Source organism: Pelophylax lessonae (genome assembly GCF_965119305.1).
Source record: "Pelophylax lessonae genome assembly, chromosome: 1".
Taxonomy (NCBI): Eukaryota; Metazoa; Chordata; class Amphibia; order Anura; family Ranidae; genus Pelophylax; species Pelophylax lessonae.
The window spans coordinates 155734654-155753601 of record NC_138768.1 but is presented as its reverse complement, the minus strand read 5'-3'; the positions used below and the strand labels follow the sequence as shown (position 1 = coordinate 155753601).

Here is an 18948-nt window from a genome sequence, read left to right as displayed (position 1 = left end):
ATTGTTTGTACCCCTAAAAGGCTAGATGAGGAGTAGGGGGAGTATGGAACAGGCAGCACCCTCAAACCTTCAGAAGTATGAGATGAACCCCAACAACTTGGAAAGGTGGATCTCTCTCACACGTACCGACACAGACTATCCCGCAATTCAATTGATCCTCAAAGGTTTTTATTGAATAGCGGAATAGGAAATATGATCAAAAAAAGTGTATGTATCTCGCACGTACACAACCACACTAGGCCCCAATTACTATTGTTTGTACCCCTAAAAGGCTAGATGAGGAGTAGGGGGGAGTATGGAACAGGCAGCACCCTCAAACCTTCAGAAGTATGAGATGAACCCCAACAACTTGGAAAGGTGGATCTCTCTCACACGTACCGACACAGACTATCCCGCAATTCAATTGATCCTCAAAGGTTTTTATTGAATAGCGGAATAGGAAATATGATCAAAAAAAGTGTATGTATCTCGCACGTACACAACCACACTAGGCCCCAATTACTATTGTTTGTACCCCTAAAAGGCTAGATGAGGAGTAGGGGGAGTATGGAACAGGCAGCACCCTCAAACCTTCAGAAGTATGAGATGAACCCCAACAACTTGGAAAGGTGGATCTCTCTCACACGTACCGACACAGACTATCCCGCAATTCAATTGATCCTCAAAGGTTTTTATTGAATAGCGGAATAGGAAATATGATCAAAAAAAGTGTATGTATCTCGCACGTACACAACCACACTAGGCCCCAATTACTATTGTTTGTACCCCTAAAAGGCTAGATGAGGAGTAGGGGGGGTATGGAACAGGCAGCACCCTCAAACCTTCAGAAGTATGAGATGAACCCCAACAACTTGGAAAGGTGGATCTCTCTCACACGTACCAACACAGACTATCCCCCAATTTAACTGATCCCCAAAGGTTTTTGATTAAATAGCGGAATAGAAAATATGATCCAAAAAAAGTGTATGTATATCACACGTACACAACCACACTAGGCCCCAATTACTATTGTTTGTACCCCTAAAAGGCTAGATGAGGAGTAGGGGGAGTATGGAACAGGCAGCACCCTCAAACCTTCAGAAGTATGAGATGAACCCCAACAACTTGGAAAGGTGGATCTCTCTCACACGTACCAACACAGACTATCCCCCAATTTAACTGATCCCCAAAGGTTTTTGATTAAATAGCGGAATAGAAAATATGATCCCAAAAAAGTGTATGTATATCACACGTACACAACCACACTAGGCCCCAATTACTATTGTTTGTACCCCTAAAAGGCTAGGAGTAGGGGGAGTATGGAACAGGCAGCACCCTCAAACCTTCAGAAGTATGAGATGAACCCCAACAACTTGGAAAGGTGGATCTCTCTCACACGTACCAACACAGACTATCCCCCAATTTAACTGATCCCCAAAGGTTTTTGATTAAATAGCGGAATAGAAAATATGATCCCAAAAAAGTGTATGTATATCACACGTACACAACCACACTAGGCCCCAATTACTATTGTTTGTACCCCTAAAAGGCTAGGAGTAGGGGGAGTATGGAACAGGCAGCACCCTCAAACCTTCAGAAGTATGAGATGAACCCCAACAACTTGGAAAGGTGGATCTCTCTCACACGTACCAACACAGACTATCCCCCAATTTAACTGATCCCCAAAGGTTTTTGATTAAATAGCGGAATAGAAAATATGATCCCAAAAAAGTGTATGTATATCACACGTACACAACCACACTAGGCCCCAATTACTATTGTTTGTACCCCTAAAAGGCTAGGAGTAGGGGGAGTATGGAACAGGCAGCACCCTCAAACCTTCAGAAGTATGAGATGAACCCCAACAACTTGGAAAGGTGGATCTCTCTCACACGTACCAACACAGACTATCCCCCAATTTAACTGATCCCCAAAGGTTTTTGATTAAATAGCGGAATAGAAAATATGATCCCAAAAAAGTGTATGTATATCACACGTACACAACCACACTAGGCCCCAATTACTATTGTTTGTACCCCTAAAAGGCTAGGAGTAGGGGGAGTATGGAACAGGCAGCACCCTCAAACCTTCAGAAGTATGAGATGAACCCCAACAACTTGGAAAGGTGGATCTCTCTCACACGTACCAACACAGACTATCCCCCAATTTAACTGATCCCCAAAGGTTTTTGATTAAATAGCGGAATAGAAAATATGATCCCAAAAAAGTGTATGTATATCACACGTACACAACCACACTAGGCCCCAATTACTATTGTTTGTACCCCTAAAAGGCTAGGAGTAGGGGGAGTATGGAACAGGCAGCACCCTCAAACCTTCAGAAGTATGAGATGAACCCCAACAACTTGGAAAGGTGGATCTCTCTCACACGTACCAACACAGACTATCCCCCAATTTAACTGATCCCCAAAGGTTTTTGATTAAATAGCGGAATAGAAAATATGATCCCAAAAAAGTGTATGTATATCACACGTACACAACCACACTAGGCCCCAATTACTATTGTTTGTACCCCTAAAAGGCTAGGAGTAGGGGGAGTATGGAACAGGCAGCACCCTCAAACCTTCAGAAGTATGAGATGAACCCCAACAACTTGGAAAGGTGGATCTCTCTCACACGTACCAACACAGACTATCCCCCAATTTAACTGATCCCCAAAGGTTTTTGATTAAATAGCGGAATAGAAAATATGATCCCAAAAAAGTGTATGTATATCACACATACACAACCACACTAGGCCCCAATTACTATTGTTTGTACCCCTAAAAGGCTAGGAGTAGGGGGAGTATGGAACAGGCAGCACCCTCAAACCTTCAGAAGTATGAGATGAACCCCAACAACTTGGAAAGGTGGATCTCTCTCACACGTACCAACACAGACTATCCCCCAATTTAACTGATCCCCAAAGGTTTTTGATTAAATAGCGGAATAGAAAATATGATCCCAAAAAAGTGTATGTATATCACACGTACACAACCACACTAGGCCCCAATTACTATTGTTTGTACCCCTAAAAGGCTAGGAGTAGGGGGAGTATGGAACAGGCAGCACCCTCAAACCTTCAGAAGTATGAGATGAACCCCAACAACTTGGAAAGGTGGATCTCTCTCACACGTACCAACACAGACTATCCCCCAATTTAACTGATCCCCAAAGGTTTTTGATTAAATAGCGGAATAGAAAATATGATCCCAAAAAAGTGTATGTATATCACACGTACACAACCACACTAGGCCCCAATTACTATTGTTTGTACCCCTAAAAGGCTAGGAGTAGGGGGAGTATGGAACAGGCAGCACCCTCAAACCTTCAGAAGTATGAGATGAACCCCAACAACTTGGAAAGGTGGATCTCTCTCACACGTACCAACACAGACTATCCCCCAATTTAACTGATCCCCAAAGGTTTTTGATTAAATAGCGGAATAGAAAATATGATCCCAAAAAAGTGTATGTATATCACACGTACACAACCACACTAGGCCCCAATTACTATTGTTTGTACCCCTAAAAGGCTAGGAGTAGGGGGAGTATGGAACAGGCAGCACCCTCAAACCTTCAGAAGTATGAGATGAACCCCAACAACTTGGAAAGGTGGATCTCTCTCACACGTACCAACACAGACTATCCCCCAATTTAACTGATCCCCAAAGGTTTTTGATTAAATAGCGGAATAGAAAATATGATCCCAAAAAAGTGTATGTATATCACACGTACACAACCACACTAGGCCCCAATTACTATTGTTTGTACCCCTAAAAGGCTAGGAGTAGGGGGAGTATGGAACAGGCAGCACCCTCAAACCTTCAGAAGTATGAGATGAACCCCAACAACTTGGAAAGGTGGATCTCTCTCACACGTACCAACACAGACTATCCCCCAATTTAACTGATCCCCAAAGGTTTTTGATTAAATAGCGGAATAGAAAATATGATCCCAAAAAAGTGTATGTATATCACACGTACACAACCACACTAGGCCCCAATTACTATTGTTTGTACCCCTAAAAGGCTAGGAGTAGGGGGAGTATGGAACAGGCAGCACCCTCAAACCTTCAGAAGTATGAGATGAACCCCAACAACTTGGAAAGGTGGATCTCTCTCACACGTACCAACACAGACTATCCCCCAATTTAACTGATCCCCAAAGGTTTTTGATTAAATAGCGGAATAGAAAATATGATCCCAAAAAAGTGTATGTATATCACACGTACACAACCACACTAGGCCCCAATTACTATTGTTTGTACCCCTAAAAGGCTAGGAGTAGGGGGAGTATGGAACAGGCAGCACCCTCAAACCTTCAGAAGTATGAGATGAACCCCAACAACTTGGAAAGGTGGATCTCTCTCACACGTACCAACACAGACTATCCCCCAATTTAACTGATCCCCAAAGGTTTTTGATTAAATAGCGGAATAGAAAATATGATCCCAAAAAAGTGTATGTATATCACACGTACACAACCACACTAGGCCCCAATTACTATTGTTTGTACCCCTAAAAGGCTAGGAGTAGGGGGAGTATGGAACAGGCAGCACCCTCAAACCTTCAGAAGTATGAGATGAACCCCAACAACTTGGAAAGGTGGATCTCTCTCACACGTACCAACACAGACTATCCCCCAATTTAACTGATCCCCAAAGGTTTTTGATTAAATAGCGGAATAGAAAATATGATCCCAAAAAAGTGTATGTATATCACACGTACACAACCACACTAGGCCCCAATTACTATTGTTTGTACCCCTAAAAGGCTAGGAGTAGGGGGAGTATGGAACAGGCAGCACCCTCAAACCTTCAGAAGTATGAGATGAACCCCAACAACTTGGAAAGGTGGATCTCTCTCACACGTACCAACACAGACTATCCCCCAATTTAACTGATCCCCAAAGGTTTTTGATTAAATAGCGGAATAGAAAATATGATCCCAAAAAAGTGTATGTATATCACACGTACACAACCACACTAGGCCCCAATTACTATTGTTTGTACCCCTAAAAGGCTAGATGAGGAGTAGGGGGAGTATGGAACAGGCAGCACCCTCAAACCTTCAGAAGTATGAGATTGTGTTCACTGTACCCCACAAAGATTGAGTTCACTGCACCCCACAATGATTGTGTTCACTGCACCCCACAAAGATTGTGTTCACTGCACCTCACAAAGATTGTGTTCACTGTACCCCCCAAAGATTGTGTTCACTGCACCCCACAAAGATTCTGTTCACTGTACCCCACAAAGATTGTGTTCACTGCACCCCAAAAAGATTGTGTTCACTGCACCCCAAAAAGTATGTTGTTCACTGCACCCCAAAAAGGATGTTGTTCACTCCACCCCAAAAAGATTGTGTTCACTGCACCCCACAAAGATTGTGTTCACTGCACCCCAAAAAGATTGTGTTCACTGCACCCCAAAAATGATTTTGTTCACTGCACCCCAAAAAGGATTTTGTTCACTGCACCCCAAAAAGGATGTTGTTCACTCCACCCCAAAAAGATTGTGTTCACTGCACCCCAAAAAGATTGTGTTCACTGCACCCCACAAAGGATTTTGTTCACTGCACCCCAAAAAGATTGTGTTCACTGCACCCCAAAAAAGATGTTGTTCACTGCACCCCAAAAAGGATTTTGTTCACTGCACCCCAAAAAGATTGTGTTCACTGCACCCCACAAAGGATTTTGTTCACTGCACCCCACAAAGATTGTGTTCACTGCACACCAAAAAGGATTGTGTTCACTGCACCCCAAAAAGATTTTGTTCACTGTACCCCAAAAAGATTGTGTTCACTGCAGCCCAAAAAGATTGTGTTCACTGCAGCCCAAAAAGATTGTGTTCACTGCAGCCCAAAAAGATTGTGTTCACTGCAGCCCAAAAAGATTGTGTTCACTGCAGCTCACACACAGAAAAATGGATGTGGATCACTGACACATGCCTATCTCCAATCCCACACCACACAGCAATATCGATTGTAGTTTGTAGAACACAGTTTCCCTAAAATTCAGCAGACTCTGTCCCTAACAGGATTGAGAAGAGATCGTAGATCAGGATTGAGTGCAGACCCCACCCCCCACACAGCAATATCGATTGTAGTTTGTAGAAGACACTGACCCTATAATTCAGCAGACTCTATCCCTAAAATGCCTACAACTCGCCCTGCCTAAACACTCCGACCTGTCCCTCAATTCTATCCGGACACAAATGGTTTTTTCCTGCCTATCTTTCCCTAATCAGCAGCCAGCACGTTGATGTGTGCTCTGTCCCTGAATCTAAGCAGCATAATGACGCCGCTGCGGCTGCCTCGAACTTATAAAGACTTGGTCACATGCTTCAGACGGCCAATCACAGCTACTGAGACATTTGCAGGCATGGCTGGGATGGCTTAAGGCACACCAGTTAAACGATTGTTGATTGGCTGTTGAAAGCCCGCCATGAAAAGAGCGCCAAAGCATGCAAAACCCGGAAATAAAACGACCGAACACGGATTTTTACCCGAACATACAGTAAAGTGTCCGTGTCCGTGTTCGGGTACAAAAAATCCAATTATTCGGTACGAACACGAATAATACAGTCCGTGTTCGCTCAACACTACTAGCGAATAAAAAGATTTATTTTCCTGGAGTCTGCGTCCACTTTCCATTACTGGTTTTCCACTAAAACTGGTTGCTGCTACAGGCTCTACTGGTGTTTTTTTTTAAAAAAAACAGAGCACATTTGAACTATGTGTTAGCCACATGTGTGTTTTATCATGAAAGAGGAACTGAATCTTTGTTACTAATAATGTAGTTATTCATGGGAGTTATTTAATAATCATACCTTGAAAAAATGCAATGTAGATGTCAGCACCAGAAACCAAGGTATCCACTCTGGTAGTTCCAGTGACTGCAATATCTTCTGGATTCTCAAATTGGTTATTAGACCATGAGTACATTAGAGAACTGTGGTCAGAAGCTCCAAGGCAAAAGATCATGTAGAGAGATCCTCCCCGAGGGAATAATGAGAGCCCTGTAACTCCTTGGACTGGGAAGTTTTGATGCAACACAAACATACCACTGCTCCATTTAAACACCTAGTTAAAACATATAACAATATTAAAAATGTGGTTAAAATACTTTTTACCAATCTGTTATTATCAAAATCTATTGTTTTCAACATTTATCTCAACAACTTTGATCACAATCACGTACTGATCACATTTTTTCTCATAAAGTTCCGTTTACCAGTTACTAGGATCAATTGTAATTTATTTGGTATTTTCATTACTGGGTATTATTTGAAATCTTAGGTTTCTAAAAGGTGTTTTTTTCTTACCAAATGCACAGGTCAGCTGCATTTTTTTGCATGGGCATTACAATATTATTTTTCATGGTATTTTACATGTAAAAGTCAAATCACAGCATGCAATTTCACTCTCTAAAATAACACAGAAGTGTGAAGACAGCAGAAAAATAAACCCACCAGTATTCAAGAAAAATACTGATTCATCTGACAAAAATACCAATGTAAATATATATTTAAAGGCAATCCTTTTTAAAGTTTTGATTGACAAGGGAAGGGTTGAAACTACTGTCAGTTTTTTGCCACATGTGTCCCTATGGAGGTGTTTCCCTTCTGTTCTTGTTCTGTGGACAGAAATTGAAGTGTTCTGCTGTAATGTCATGTATTTTTTATGTGTTGTAATGAACTGCATTGGGTTATTATTATTCTGTATCATGCCAACAATTAATAGTGATTTTGGACCACTAAAACTTGTATACCATGTGATTTGGCTTCTCCCTCTGTCCTCTCCCCCTGTTTGGTGCTGGTTAGTTCAATCCTAGCAAGACCCTCCCAGTTTCTTCCATGTCCCCTGAGTCAGTGTTAGTACTATTCAGAGGTAAGGTTTAGGAAAGTCATTTTTTTATTACAATTCAAAAGATTAGAACAACATCCTCTGTACTGCAATTAGCTAAAATAAAACAGTATTGGATTCAAGTTCAATGACTTATTGACTTAAGTTGTCTGTGGACGGTGCTATGTCAGCAGGTGATCATACTGTCTAGGCAGTCTGGGGCTAAAGGTAAGTCAATGCAAAAAGTGACATTTTAAACAGGAAGCAAGATACATCTTGAAATACTCTCTTAGACAGCTGTCACTGCAACAGGTGTCCCCAATGGAACATCTTCCCTCTATTCTGTTTTGTAACAACTCAACATTTTGGATACTTTCCCATGTTCAGTCCTAGTGACAGTGGTCTCAGCACAGATAAACAGTAAATCCCCCCATCCCGACGGAGGCTTTAATCCCCCTTTGACTTTAGATGCACTTAAAGGTGCCATTCACACCACTGCGCTACAGTGACATTCGTTGGTGCACTGCAGTATCATTCATTGTAAATGACATTCTAATGCACCTTCACTATACACCTTCTTGGTAATGCACTTCTGTGCATTGGGGTGTGCTGTGCTAGAGATTTTTGGTGCGTTAGGCAGTCCAACAGACCTGACTGGTGAATGGGCCCTAAAAGAAATAAAGGCTTTTAAGGTCCGGTTCACATTAGTGCGATCACAGAGATCGCATGTAATCGGAATGCACTGCTCCTAAATTACATGCGAGTTTGTATGGCTGAATTCGCACCGCATCCGCACTAAACACACACAACCCTTTTTTTTATCCACAGCAGAATCGGATCGCATGGTGGTTCACTAGTGCGATCCGATTCTGTGCGAACTTGTGACTATGTAACTATGTAACTTGCAGCATTCCCGCATCGCAGAAGTGTGAACCGGAACTAATAGTTAGATAACTGTTTCACTGTTGCAAAGAAATAATGATCGCACACACCTATATAAATATTTTGATGAGAAGATACTGTGTGACAAAGTAGCACATTTTGTTTTTTCTACAGTTACATTTGACCCAAAGCTATATACTATAAAAAAATACCCAAAAAAGTCCTAGTCATGTGTTTAGAATAAGTTAGAGGTACACTTCAAAAAGGCATTTCATAATACTAGCTATAGAAGATTATTAGGAAGTATGTTCAGTAAAAATCTATTTTGTAGAAAACACATGAGCATGGTCCATTTCAAATCATGTTGTTTTTGAGTGCATATTATAGACAACTATCATACATATATATTTAACTGTAATTTTGAAAAAGAACAACATTTTCCAATCTTTCATGTATTTTTAACTTCAATCTACACTGGAACTCTAATTCAATCACAATTCAGAGTTGACAATAACCCACCTGAGAAGTACTTGTATAGGTTCCAATGATCAAATAATGGTCATGATCTCCAACTGAGAAATGTTTGGCAGTTCTTGTTCCTGGGACTAATAAGGTCTGTCTCTGGAATGACAACAAATAAGGTTCACCTCTAAAGTTTTTAAGATTGGCTCTGATATGTTTGTAGGCAGGTGCGGTCTACATTCTCCACTGCAGGTAGTGCTCTTCCGCAATGGGACTGCAGTTGGAGAGGAAATAAAGAGAAACATAGTTCCTCTATGGTTTCATGGGCGACTGGGGAAGCTATCCAAATGGATGCTACTGCCCCATGTAATTCTAGCAGCCATCTTGGGTCAGGCAGAACCTATTCAACCTGCCTCCATGGTTTGCCGTGCATTTTGTGAGCAGGTACAGTAGGGACAGGTACCCCACCTGATAGAGACAAAACTAGTGGCAGGGAAAGGTTCCTGATGAGGAGGGAAAGCATAGGGCTCACAACTTTTCTGAACATTTTCCTGCTTGGGCATGGGACAGCCAGGCCACATTCTGCCCCTCCCAACAGGTGCTGTCAGTTCAGCTGAAACCTGCTCTCTACTCTACTTGCTGTTGGACCTCTGAGGGTTCCTGGTTGGGCTATTTTCCCACTGAGTTTATTGTGAACTGTCTTTGCATTATTTCAATAATGAGTTCTTTAAATGCAGTTGGACTGTGTATGTTATTGGCGCCACACCGCGCTGCACCCAGCCTACATGCATACATATTACTAAATAGGTACTTCAGTAAAAATGAAAAAGAAAAAAGGCTGAATGTGTTTCTAAATGCCCACAATATAGCTGACTATTAATATTTGTTAGAAATAATATGTACAATTTTCATTTAGGAATTTCTTAGGAGATCAGGAAGGTTTTTTTGGTCTACTGTTAGAGCAAACTTGATCACACTTTTACCCTGAATTAACTGTGAGTTTATGATTCTAAGCATGTGGATTTTTAATTTATTTTTGTATTTTGGCTAAAGTAAACAGACATGTGTCTTTTTTTTTCAACCTATGTAATGATGTAACACATACATGAATACAAGTAATCATAACTGTTTACAACAAGTACATTACCAGTGATAATCCATTCTTTGTGAAGGTATACACTGTGTTATTAGAGAATTGGCTGGTAATAACAATGTACGAAGAGTCATTTAGTGTAAAGGCCACACAATGCCAAGGGTTTTCTATTGTCAAATCCTGTGAAAGAAAGAACAATGTAACCATCATTTTTATTGACTGATATATAATTTCTCCCATTATCTCTGCTCGACTTGTATAGCAACATACCTGGATAGGGACTAGTACCCCACGCCACTCATAAATTGTGGAAGTGGGATGCGCAGCCAGTACACCATACTGTGTACCATCATGGGAGAAGAAACACCAGCTGCTAGCTGACACATTGAAGAAGCTTTGCAGAACAGATAAAACACTATGGGGTCCCTCTGAAATGATAATGGGGATACTGTTCAAATAGAATGTATTATAAATGGTATCATTGAAACTGAAAAAGTGTACTTACAAAACATACACTATCATTTCTCTTGCTTAATGCATACAGTATGTAACCCAAAAAATATTATACTGGGGCAACTGCATTTGTGTTTTTTTCAGGCCTTTTTTTATTTAACTGGGTAATCATGGGAAAACCAGACCCCCTGTCACCTTATGTTTTATTTCCCATCATCTATGGGGGGGGGGGGGGGGGGCGACCATTGCTGTCACACAGGCTGAACTTCAAACATGTCTGCCTTTTTTCATCCCCATTACATGTTGAATAGATAGGACTCGTAGTTTACAAAATAAGGTTAGGAAATAAGTAAAGATAAAGTTCTTTGTGCTTTCTTTTAAAAGAGTTGTAAAGTCAGGGAGGTTTTTTATCTTAATGCATTCTATGTATGTCCTAATACTTACCTGTGCCCCTCTCTCTCCAGCGATGTCTGCGAGTTCCTCGGCCATCCTGGGACTCTCCCTCCTCATTGGCTAAGATACAGCTGCAGGACCATTAGCTCCCGCGGCTGTCAATAAAAGAAAGTTAGCCAATCAGGAGAGAGAGGGGACTGGGCCGAATGGCAGCTTCGTGTCTGAATGGACACGTGGAGCTGCGTCTCGGCTCGAGTGCCCCCATAGCAAGCTGCTTGCTGTGGAGGCACTCAATAGGAGGGAGGGGCCAGGAGCAGGAATGAGGGACCCAAAAAGAGGAGGATCCAGGCTGCTCTGTGAAAAACCAACTGCGCAGAGGAGGTCTATATAACAGGTTTGTTTTTTTTTTTGTTTTTTTTTAAATAAACAAGACTTTACAATTACTTTAAGCTCACAGGAAGTGAACACTGCATTTCTAACAAGATCAATGGTAATTTTCTGAACACACTGAAAATGTTCTTAGCCTGAAAACTGAAAATTAATGCAGCCACCACATATAAGAAATGGTAAGTTGAAATATTTAAAACATAGTTTTTTGGGTTTATATATGCTTTAAATTATGTGCATAAGGCACCAAAATCACTGAGCACCAGTAAGGAGCTCTCCTCTTCAAAGTGAATGGACAGCGGATAAATATGAAACACTTTAATGTGGGCTTATGAACTTGGTATCGTAAATACAAAGGATGCTTTAACTTGTGAAGAATCAAAACAATGATGTCTTACTTATGCCAAAGGCTGTCCCATATACAGTCTCCCACTCCACACTGACAGACATATTTAGTCCATTGCTGCGGGACACTCTCAGATAGACTGTCACATTGCTCTCTTCGACTGTCACAGTGCTTGTCCTATGCTCCCAAAAATACAAATATAAAGCTAATTATTGGCAGTTCTTAAAAACAAAGAAAAGCAGGACTGTTTTTTAAAGACAAGCTTTTGAAATCACTAAAATAAAGGTTATCACTTTCATGCCCTTTCTTGTAAAAAAAAAAAGAGATAACTCCTGGATGCACCCAACAAGCAGTCACAATATTGTGCCTAAGCCTAGCTACTTCCCTAAGTAATAATAATGGATAACGTAGGATACACAGGCAATTTTTCTGGTCTAGATAAACTCAGTTATTGCATATACATTAACAATAACATATACAGTGGGTACGGAAAGTATTCAGACCCCCTTAAATTTTTCACTCTTTGTTATATTGCAGCCATTTGCTAAAATCATTTAAGTTCATTCTTCTTCCTCATGAATGTACACATAGCACCCCATACTGACAGAAAAACACAGAATTGTTGACATTGTTGCAGATTTATTAAAAAAGAAAAACTGAAATATCACATGGTCCTAAGTATTCAGACCCTTTGCTGTGACACTCATATATTTAACTCAGGTGCTTTCCATTTCTTCTGATCATCCTTGAGATGGTTCTACACCTTCATTTGAGTCCAGCTGTGTTTGATTATACTGATTGGACTTGATTAGGAAAGCCACACACCTGTCTATATAAGACCTTCCAGATCACAATGCATGTCAGAGCAAATGAGAATCATGAGGTCAAAGCAACTGCCTGAAGAGCTCAGAGACAGAATTGTGGCAAGGCACAGATCTGGCCAAGGTTACAAAAAGATTTCTGCTGCACTTAAGGTTCCTAAGAGCACAGTGGCCTCCATAATCCTCAAATGGAAGACGTTTGGGACGACCAGAACCCTTCCTAGAGCTGGCCGTCCGGCCAAACTGAGCTATCGGGGGAGAAGAGCCTTGGTGAGAGAGGTAAAGAAGAACCCAAAGATCACTGTGGCTGAGCTCCAGAGATGCAGTCAGGAGATGGGAGAAAGTTGTAGAAAGTCAGCCATCACTGCAGCCCTCCACCAGTCAGGGCTTTATGGCAGAGTGGCCCGACGGAAGCCTCTCCTCAGTGTAAGACACATGAAAGCCCGCATGGAGTTTGCTAAAAAAACACCTGAAGGACTCCAAGATGGTGAGAAATAAGATTCTCTGGTCTGATGAGACCAAAATAGAACTTTTTGGCCTTAATTCTAAGCGGTATGTGTGGAGAAAACCAGGCACTGCTCATCACCTGTCCAATACAGTCCCAACAGTGAAGCATGGTGGTGGCAGCATCATGCTGTGGGGGTGTTTTTCAGCTGCAGGGACAGGACGACTGGTTGCAATCGAGGGAAAGATGAATGCGGCCAAGTACAGGGATATCCTGGACAAAAACCTTCTCCAGAGTGCTCTGGACCTCAGACTGGGCCAAAGGTTTACCTTCCAACAAGACAATGACCCTAAGCACACAGCTAAAATAAGGAAGGAGTGGCTTCACAACAACTCCGTGACTGTTCTTGAATGGCCCAGCCAGAGACCTGACTTAAACCCAATTGAGCATCTCTGGAGAGACCTAAAAATGGCTGTCCACCAACGTTTACCATCCAACCTGACAGAACTGGAGAGGATCTGCAAGGAGGAATGGCAGAGGATCCCCAAATCCAGGTGTGAAAGACTTGTTGCATCTTTCCCAAAAAGACTCCTGGCTGTATTAGATCAAAAGGGGGCTTCTACTAAATACTGAGCAAAGGGTCTGAATACTTAGGACCATGTGATATTTCAGTTTTTCTTTTTTAATAAATCTGCAACAATGTCAACAATTCTGTGTTTTTCTGTCAGTATGGGGTGCTATGTGTACATTCATGAGGAAGAAGAATGAACTTAAATGATTTTAGAAAATGGCTGCAATATAACAAAGAGTGAAAAATTTAAGGGGGTCTGAATACTTTCCGTACCCACTGTACATTGCGTACTGTCAATAAGGGGATATCCTACTCCTGAAGGAATCAGAGTCAGGTCTACACAGATATGTCTGGAAGGTCATATAATCGATTTTTGGACCTGCCAAATTGTTAGAAATGTTATTCTTTAACTATGTAGTGCAAGGGCCTGCCTGATTGCATATACGGTAAATTAAAAGTGTTTAGGTTTGACCTTATATTATATGGTTTTGGTAAATCTAAAAGGAAATTGTACAAGGCAATTGTATAATGTAGATGTCCATTAATCAAACTATCTACTAAGCATACCTATTGTACACATTAGGATATGTAGCTTTCTTGACCCTACCTAGTACAGAGTATCTTAACACTTAGTTTACAGGGCAATGCTTTCAAAGGAAAAACACTTAAAATGTAAACTATAGAGTGAAAGGTGTCCCAAACTAAATTACAGGTGCCGCAGATCCCAATGACTAAGCTCCGTGCGTGGAATGAAACAAGTTGGGGGTGTGGCCTGGTTGGAGCCCAGGCTGAGGCTGTCATACACCTTCCTAAGGTGTTTTGCAGAGATGTGTGACTTCCAGGACTTTTCCATATAGAGTGAAAGGGCCAAACTAAGATGATGCATATTGTCCATATAACTCATAACTGTTTGTGTCCCTCCGTGTTACCTGTTATGTGTAGGGAAAATGCTGAAGAGTCCTTGTGGAGCTTGATTCTGCAGCACAGTTATTGAAGTCTGCAGTTTTGTGCCCAGCCTAGCTCCCCCAGTAGGATTAAACAATGTGATGGTAAAATGTTCATCCATCTCTGGTTCTTCATCCAGAACTGCAGAAATTTCCAAGGTCTGTCAAGACACCAATAACTGGTATTAGCACCAAGCATTCAGCATCACATATTCCCTAAAAAAGTATACTTTTCAGAGCTAACCATACATACTGGAATTAAACGGAACACATAAAAATATATGGTGTTGGGGTTGATTTACTTAAACTGGAGAGTGCAAAATAAATCCCGGGCAGCTGTGCATTGTAGCCTTCGGCTTGTTCAATTAAGCTTTGACAAAAAAACTGGAAGTTCATTGGTTTCTTTGCACAGCTGAACCAGATTTTTCACTTTCCAGCTTTAGCAAATCAACCCCTATGTGTCTATTTTAAAGAGTGGGGTACCTCCGAACCAATTGCTGGTCTCATCTGACTGACTGCAAAAGATTACTCCAATTACCCTTATTTGACAATTGCCTTTATCCCAGAAGTTTGCATACTTTTTCTATCAAGGACCTTTGTGTTTAAAACAATTATTTAATGTGACAATTTAATGTTGTGTGTCTTTGTCAGATAAGAACATCCTTGGTTATTATTATAACACACTGTTTATAGAAGCCATTCATACCAGAAACCCAGGAAACTCCAAAGGATTGACCACATTTTTTCTTGCATTTGTACAGGAAGTGCCATAGCTAATTACTACCTTTACTAATTTGAAAAGCCTTTTCTGTGCCCCTATCTGATCCTAGTTAAATCAACATAAATAAGGAGTCTATTTCACTGTCTATTGGTTAATTTTAGTGTTCCATTTTGCTATATAAAATGTAGGAAAGTGTAACGGACCGCCTGGCACTCTGCCTGGGTGCCTCTGCCAAAGAGTGCCTTCTGTCCTCCAAACCCTTCCAGCAGACCGAGAGCTAATACCAGCCCTTTACCCCAAGCATTGTACACAGACAAGATGTTGAGGTAAAAACCAAAAGAATGATTGTGACTGAACAGAAATACAGTTTTTTATAAGCTTCAAAAATAGGGCAGTCACCACATGAACAATGCAAACTTAAAACGCCAATCAAATTAACAGCTAATAGAGATCTAATTAAAGAGTAAATTAATTAACATAAACATTCAATAATGGTTCATAAATTAGGTAAAGTGGACTCAATACTAATCCCATCTACAAGAGGATTAGCAGACAGACTCCATTAACAATGGGAATTCACCCCTAGGAGAAAAACAGATTACACATAGCAGCAGGAAATCTCAGCATAAGGTTGTTTTAAGCTGATTATAATCTTCTGCTTAGAGTTTCTGAGTCTAGGAGGGGGCCCTAAATCTGTATCCAGGCCCTAGGTGTGTTTGGGGGAGACATGGACTCAAATCCAATGCAAAACCACTCCTAAGGTCCCCCAGGCAAACACCTTCCAAAGAATACAGCCCCCTCAAAAGCCGAGACCCATAGTCAGTGACTACCCTGCAGTTCCTTCCAAAAGCCCCTTCCCCGGTTGAGTCTGTCACAAAGACCATTGATAAGATGCACATAAGACTATAGTGAAAAATGAGGTAACCTTCTTTTTTTATGATTTATTTCAGGAGGAGCACATTTAAAATACTAAAAATGATTAGGGTAATGCAAATCGTGGCTGGAAGGATTAATGAACATTAACATTACCTTAAACCTCTCTCCTTCTTCCAGTACAACATAACCTTCTACTGGGCTTAGGTCACCAGATGCATCAGAACCATTTTCTCCAGTAATGAGATACTGGACACTGACAGTACCAAATATCCCTTGCGGAGGTTCTCTGATAATATAAAACACTGCAACACTCTCCATCAGGTACATTGCTGTGGGCTCCCGCAAGAAGAAGTGATCACTGTTATTAAATGATATAACTCCGTAACCATCATCACTGGCCAGGATTGTGACAGAAGCTGTGAAAACAAAGCAGAAATAGGACAATAAATTAAACCAGTGGTCTCCAGACTGAGGCCCTGGGGACCTTTGCTTGCCTTTATCTGGCCCTTGGGGCACTATTCCTCAAATTGAAACCAATTATTGGGCACTGTTCCTCGCACTGACACCATAGATGGGACACTATATCTTCTATTAAAACCAATGTTGGGCATTTTCTACTCCCACTGGCCACAGTCTGCCCCCCTAAATCCTGAAGGACAGCAAACTGGCCCTCTGCTTAGAAAGTTTGGAGACCCCTGAACTAAACAAATGGACTTGGCTAACAATGTCATCATTCAAATATTTAAATATTATTAGGGTCAGAAAAACATACACATTTTTCAGATGCATCTACAGTCCTCCATACTATACCAAGACAGACAGCGCTGAATCTGGTGCCAAAATATTGTGCTTACAAAATTCTGAGTAGTATATGTTGAGGCATTTGTCAGCTAATTCACATTATAGTATTTTTGTAATTCACATTATAGTATTAGGCAATGAAAACAGTTGATGCTTTTAAAGCTGACAACACAAGGCAACTGTGCCTGTTTTCCATATTTGATTTGGAATTTAAATCGTACTTGGATGCTTTTTCTTCCTATTTGCCCAACAAGTGTTTGCTGCTGCTTTTTTCATCTGTACAATGTATGATTGTAGATTTAATCAAAACAACTAATTTTCAAAAACATCTTTCCATTTTTATATTCTTTAGGCTTTAAAAGATCAAATAAAAAAAAAAAAAAAGTGATAGAATACAGAAGCTAGCTGAGTAAATAACGCCTTTTTCCCAACCTGTTTGATGTGAAAATCTGATTTAATAACTTTAATGTGATTGATAAATACCCACACACAGTTTGATTGTTTTATAGATATAATTAGACTATTGTAAAGGGTTGAAATGTATTTAAAGGAGCTCTTCCAAAATCTCTAAAGGGTGTGAACAGAAATCTGACCAAAGGGGATGCAGCAATCGAGAGGATCTTTGTTTCCCACTCTATCCAGATGTAAAGATTTGGAGTTCTGTTTTTTTACTGGCCTGGATGAAGGTTAAATAAAATTTGTAATGTGTTTGTTATATTTATTATAAATTAAAAAAAAAAAACATGAATTCCATTTACTATGCCTCGTTATTTATGCCATCACTTAAAATTCCCATTAATAGCTTACTAACCTAATAATAAAGAGACAAAGCCATGTAATACAAAAATATACTTTTTCTTTGTCTTACCTGTTGTATTATGGCCTAATTCAAGACCATGTGAAGGATTTGCAAGTATCAGCTGGAACATTTCATCTCCTTCTGGGATATTATCATCAATAATTGTTACATCAACAAATTTATATTTTTCTCCATCAGCAAAATGCAAAATCTAAAAAAATAATAGAGCATTACAGAGCTTCCACATACCGGCTGTTATCTTCTAGCTATAGAAACAACCCCATAAAGCTCAGCCTGAGGCAGAACTGAAGAAAAACTATACAACTATACAACACATATTATATACCAATACAAAATTTAGCATCAGCATAACTACCATAAACTCAGCATAAGGCCTCATGCACACAGGGTGTTTGAAAAAATGAGCTGCAAAGCTATTTCTGATGGCAAGGAAAAGGCAGCTGTAAAAACGTGCTTTTAGAAGCATTTTGTATTGGAGTTAATGCACGTTTTAGCCACGTTTAGCAGTCTTTCCCTGCCCTCTTCTATTTTCCAACCTCAAATTCAACTACTACAGCTTAAAAACGTCTGACGTGGCCTGACGCTGTATGTAGCCTTTAGCAGTGCCAGCCATTTTTACAGCCTAATGCTGCTGCTCCAGAACGCACTGACCCTGTTTTTTTTTACAGCTTAAAAACACCTATGCCACTTGCAGCTCCTAAAAGCCTGTGTGTGCGTGAGGGCATAGAATAACATTAGGAGGACTTTTTAAGCTGCAAAAAAAAGTCTGACGCTCCTAAAAAGCAGCTGTAAAAACGCCCTGTGTGCATGAGGCCTAAGGCCTCATGCACTCAGGATGTTTATTTAACTCTCTTAGAAGCCAGCAGTGTTTTTGCAGAAAAATCCCTGATGCTTGTAAAAGTGTCTGAAGCTTTTACAAGATTTTAGGAGCTTTTACAGGCGTCAAGTTCTTGGACGTTAATTAATTTCATTGGCCAGAATAAATAATTTATTCTGGTCATTGAAAGGAATTAATGCTCAAGCACTAATCATTAACAGATTTTAGAAGCTCAAGCTGGTATCAGCTTCTAGCAGCTGCCTCTAAAAGCTCCTGCCATTGAATGCTGCTA

At 40.6% G+C, this 18948-nt stretch overlaps 1 protein-coding gene across 1 annotated transcript in view; it reads right to left on the bottom strand.

Moving 5' to 3' along the window:
• ADGRV1 (adhesion G protein-coupled receptor V1) overlaps positions 1-18948 on the bottom strand; it is a 654157-nt gene that overhangs the window by 436440 nt on the left and 198769 nt on the right. Inside the window, exons 43-50 of the mRNA XM_082259824.1 lie at positions 17888-18029; positions 16372-16634; positions 14607-14782; positions 11893-12017; positions 10532-10689; positions 10316-10441; positions 9226-9327; positions 6810-7062 (exon numbers count right to left, since the gene is read on the bottom strand). Of these exons, the coding sequence (XP_082115950.1) occupies positions 6810-7062; positions 9226-9327; positions 10316-10441; positions 10532-10689; positions 11893-12017; positions 14607-14782; positions 16372-16634; positions 17888-18029 (1345 nt within the window). The remainder of the gene's footprint in view (positions 1-6809; positions 7063-9225; positions 9328-10315; positions 10442-10531; positions 10690-11892; positions 12018-14606; positions 14783-16371; positions 16635-17887; positions 18030-18948) is intronic.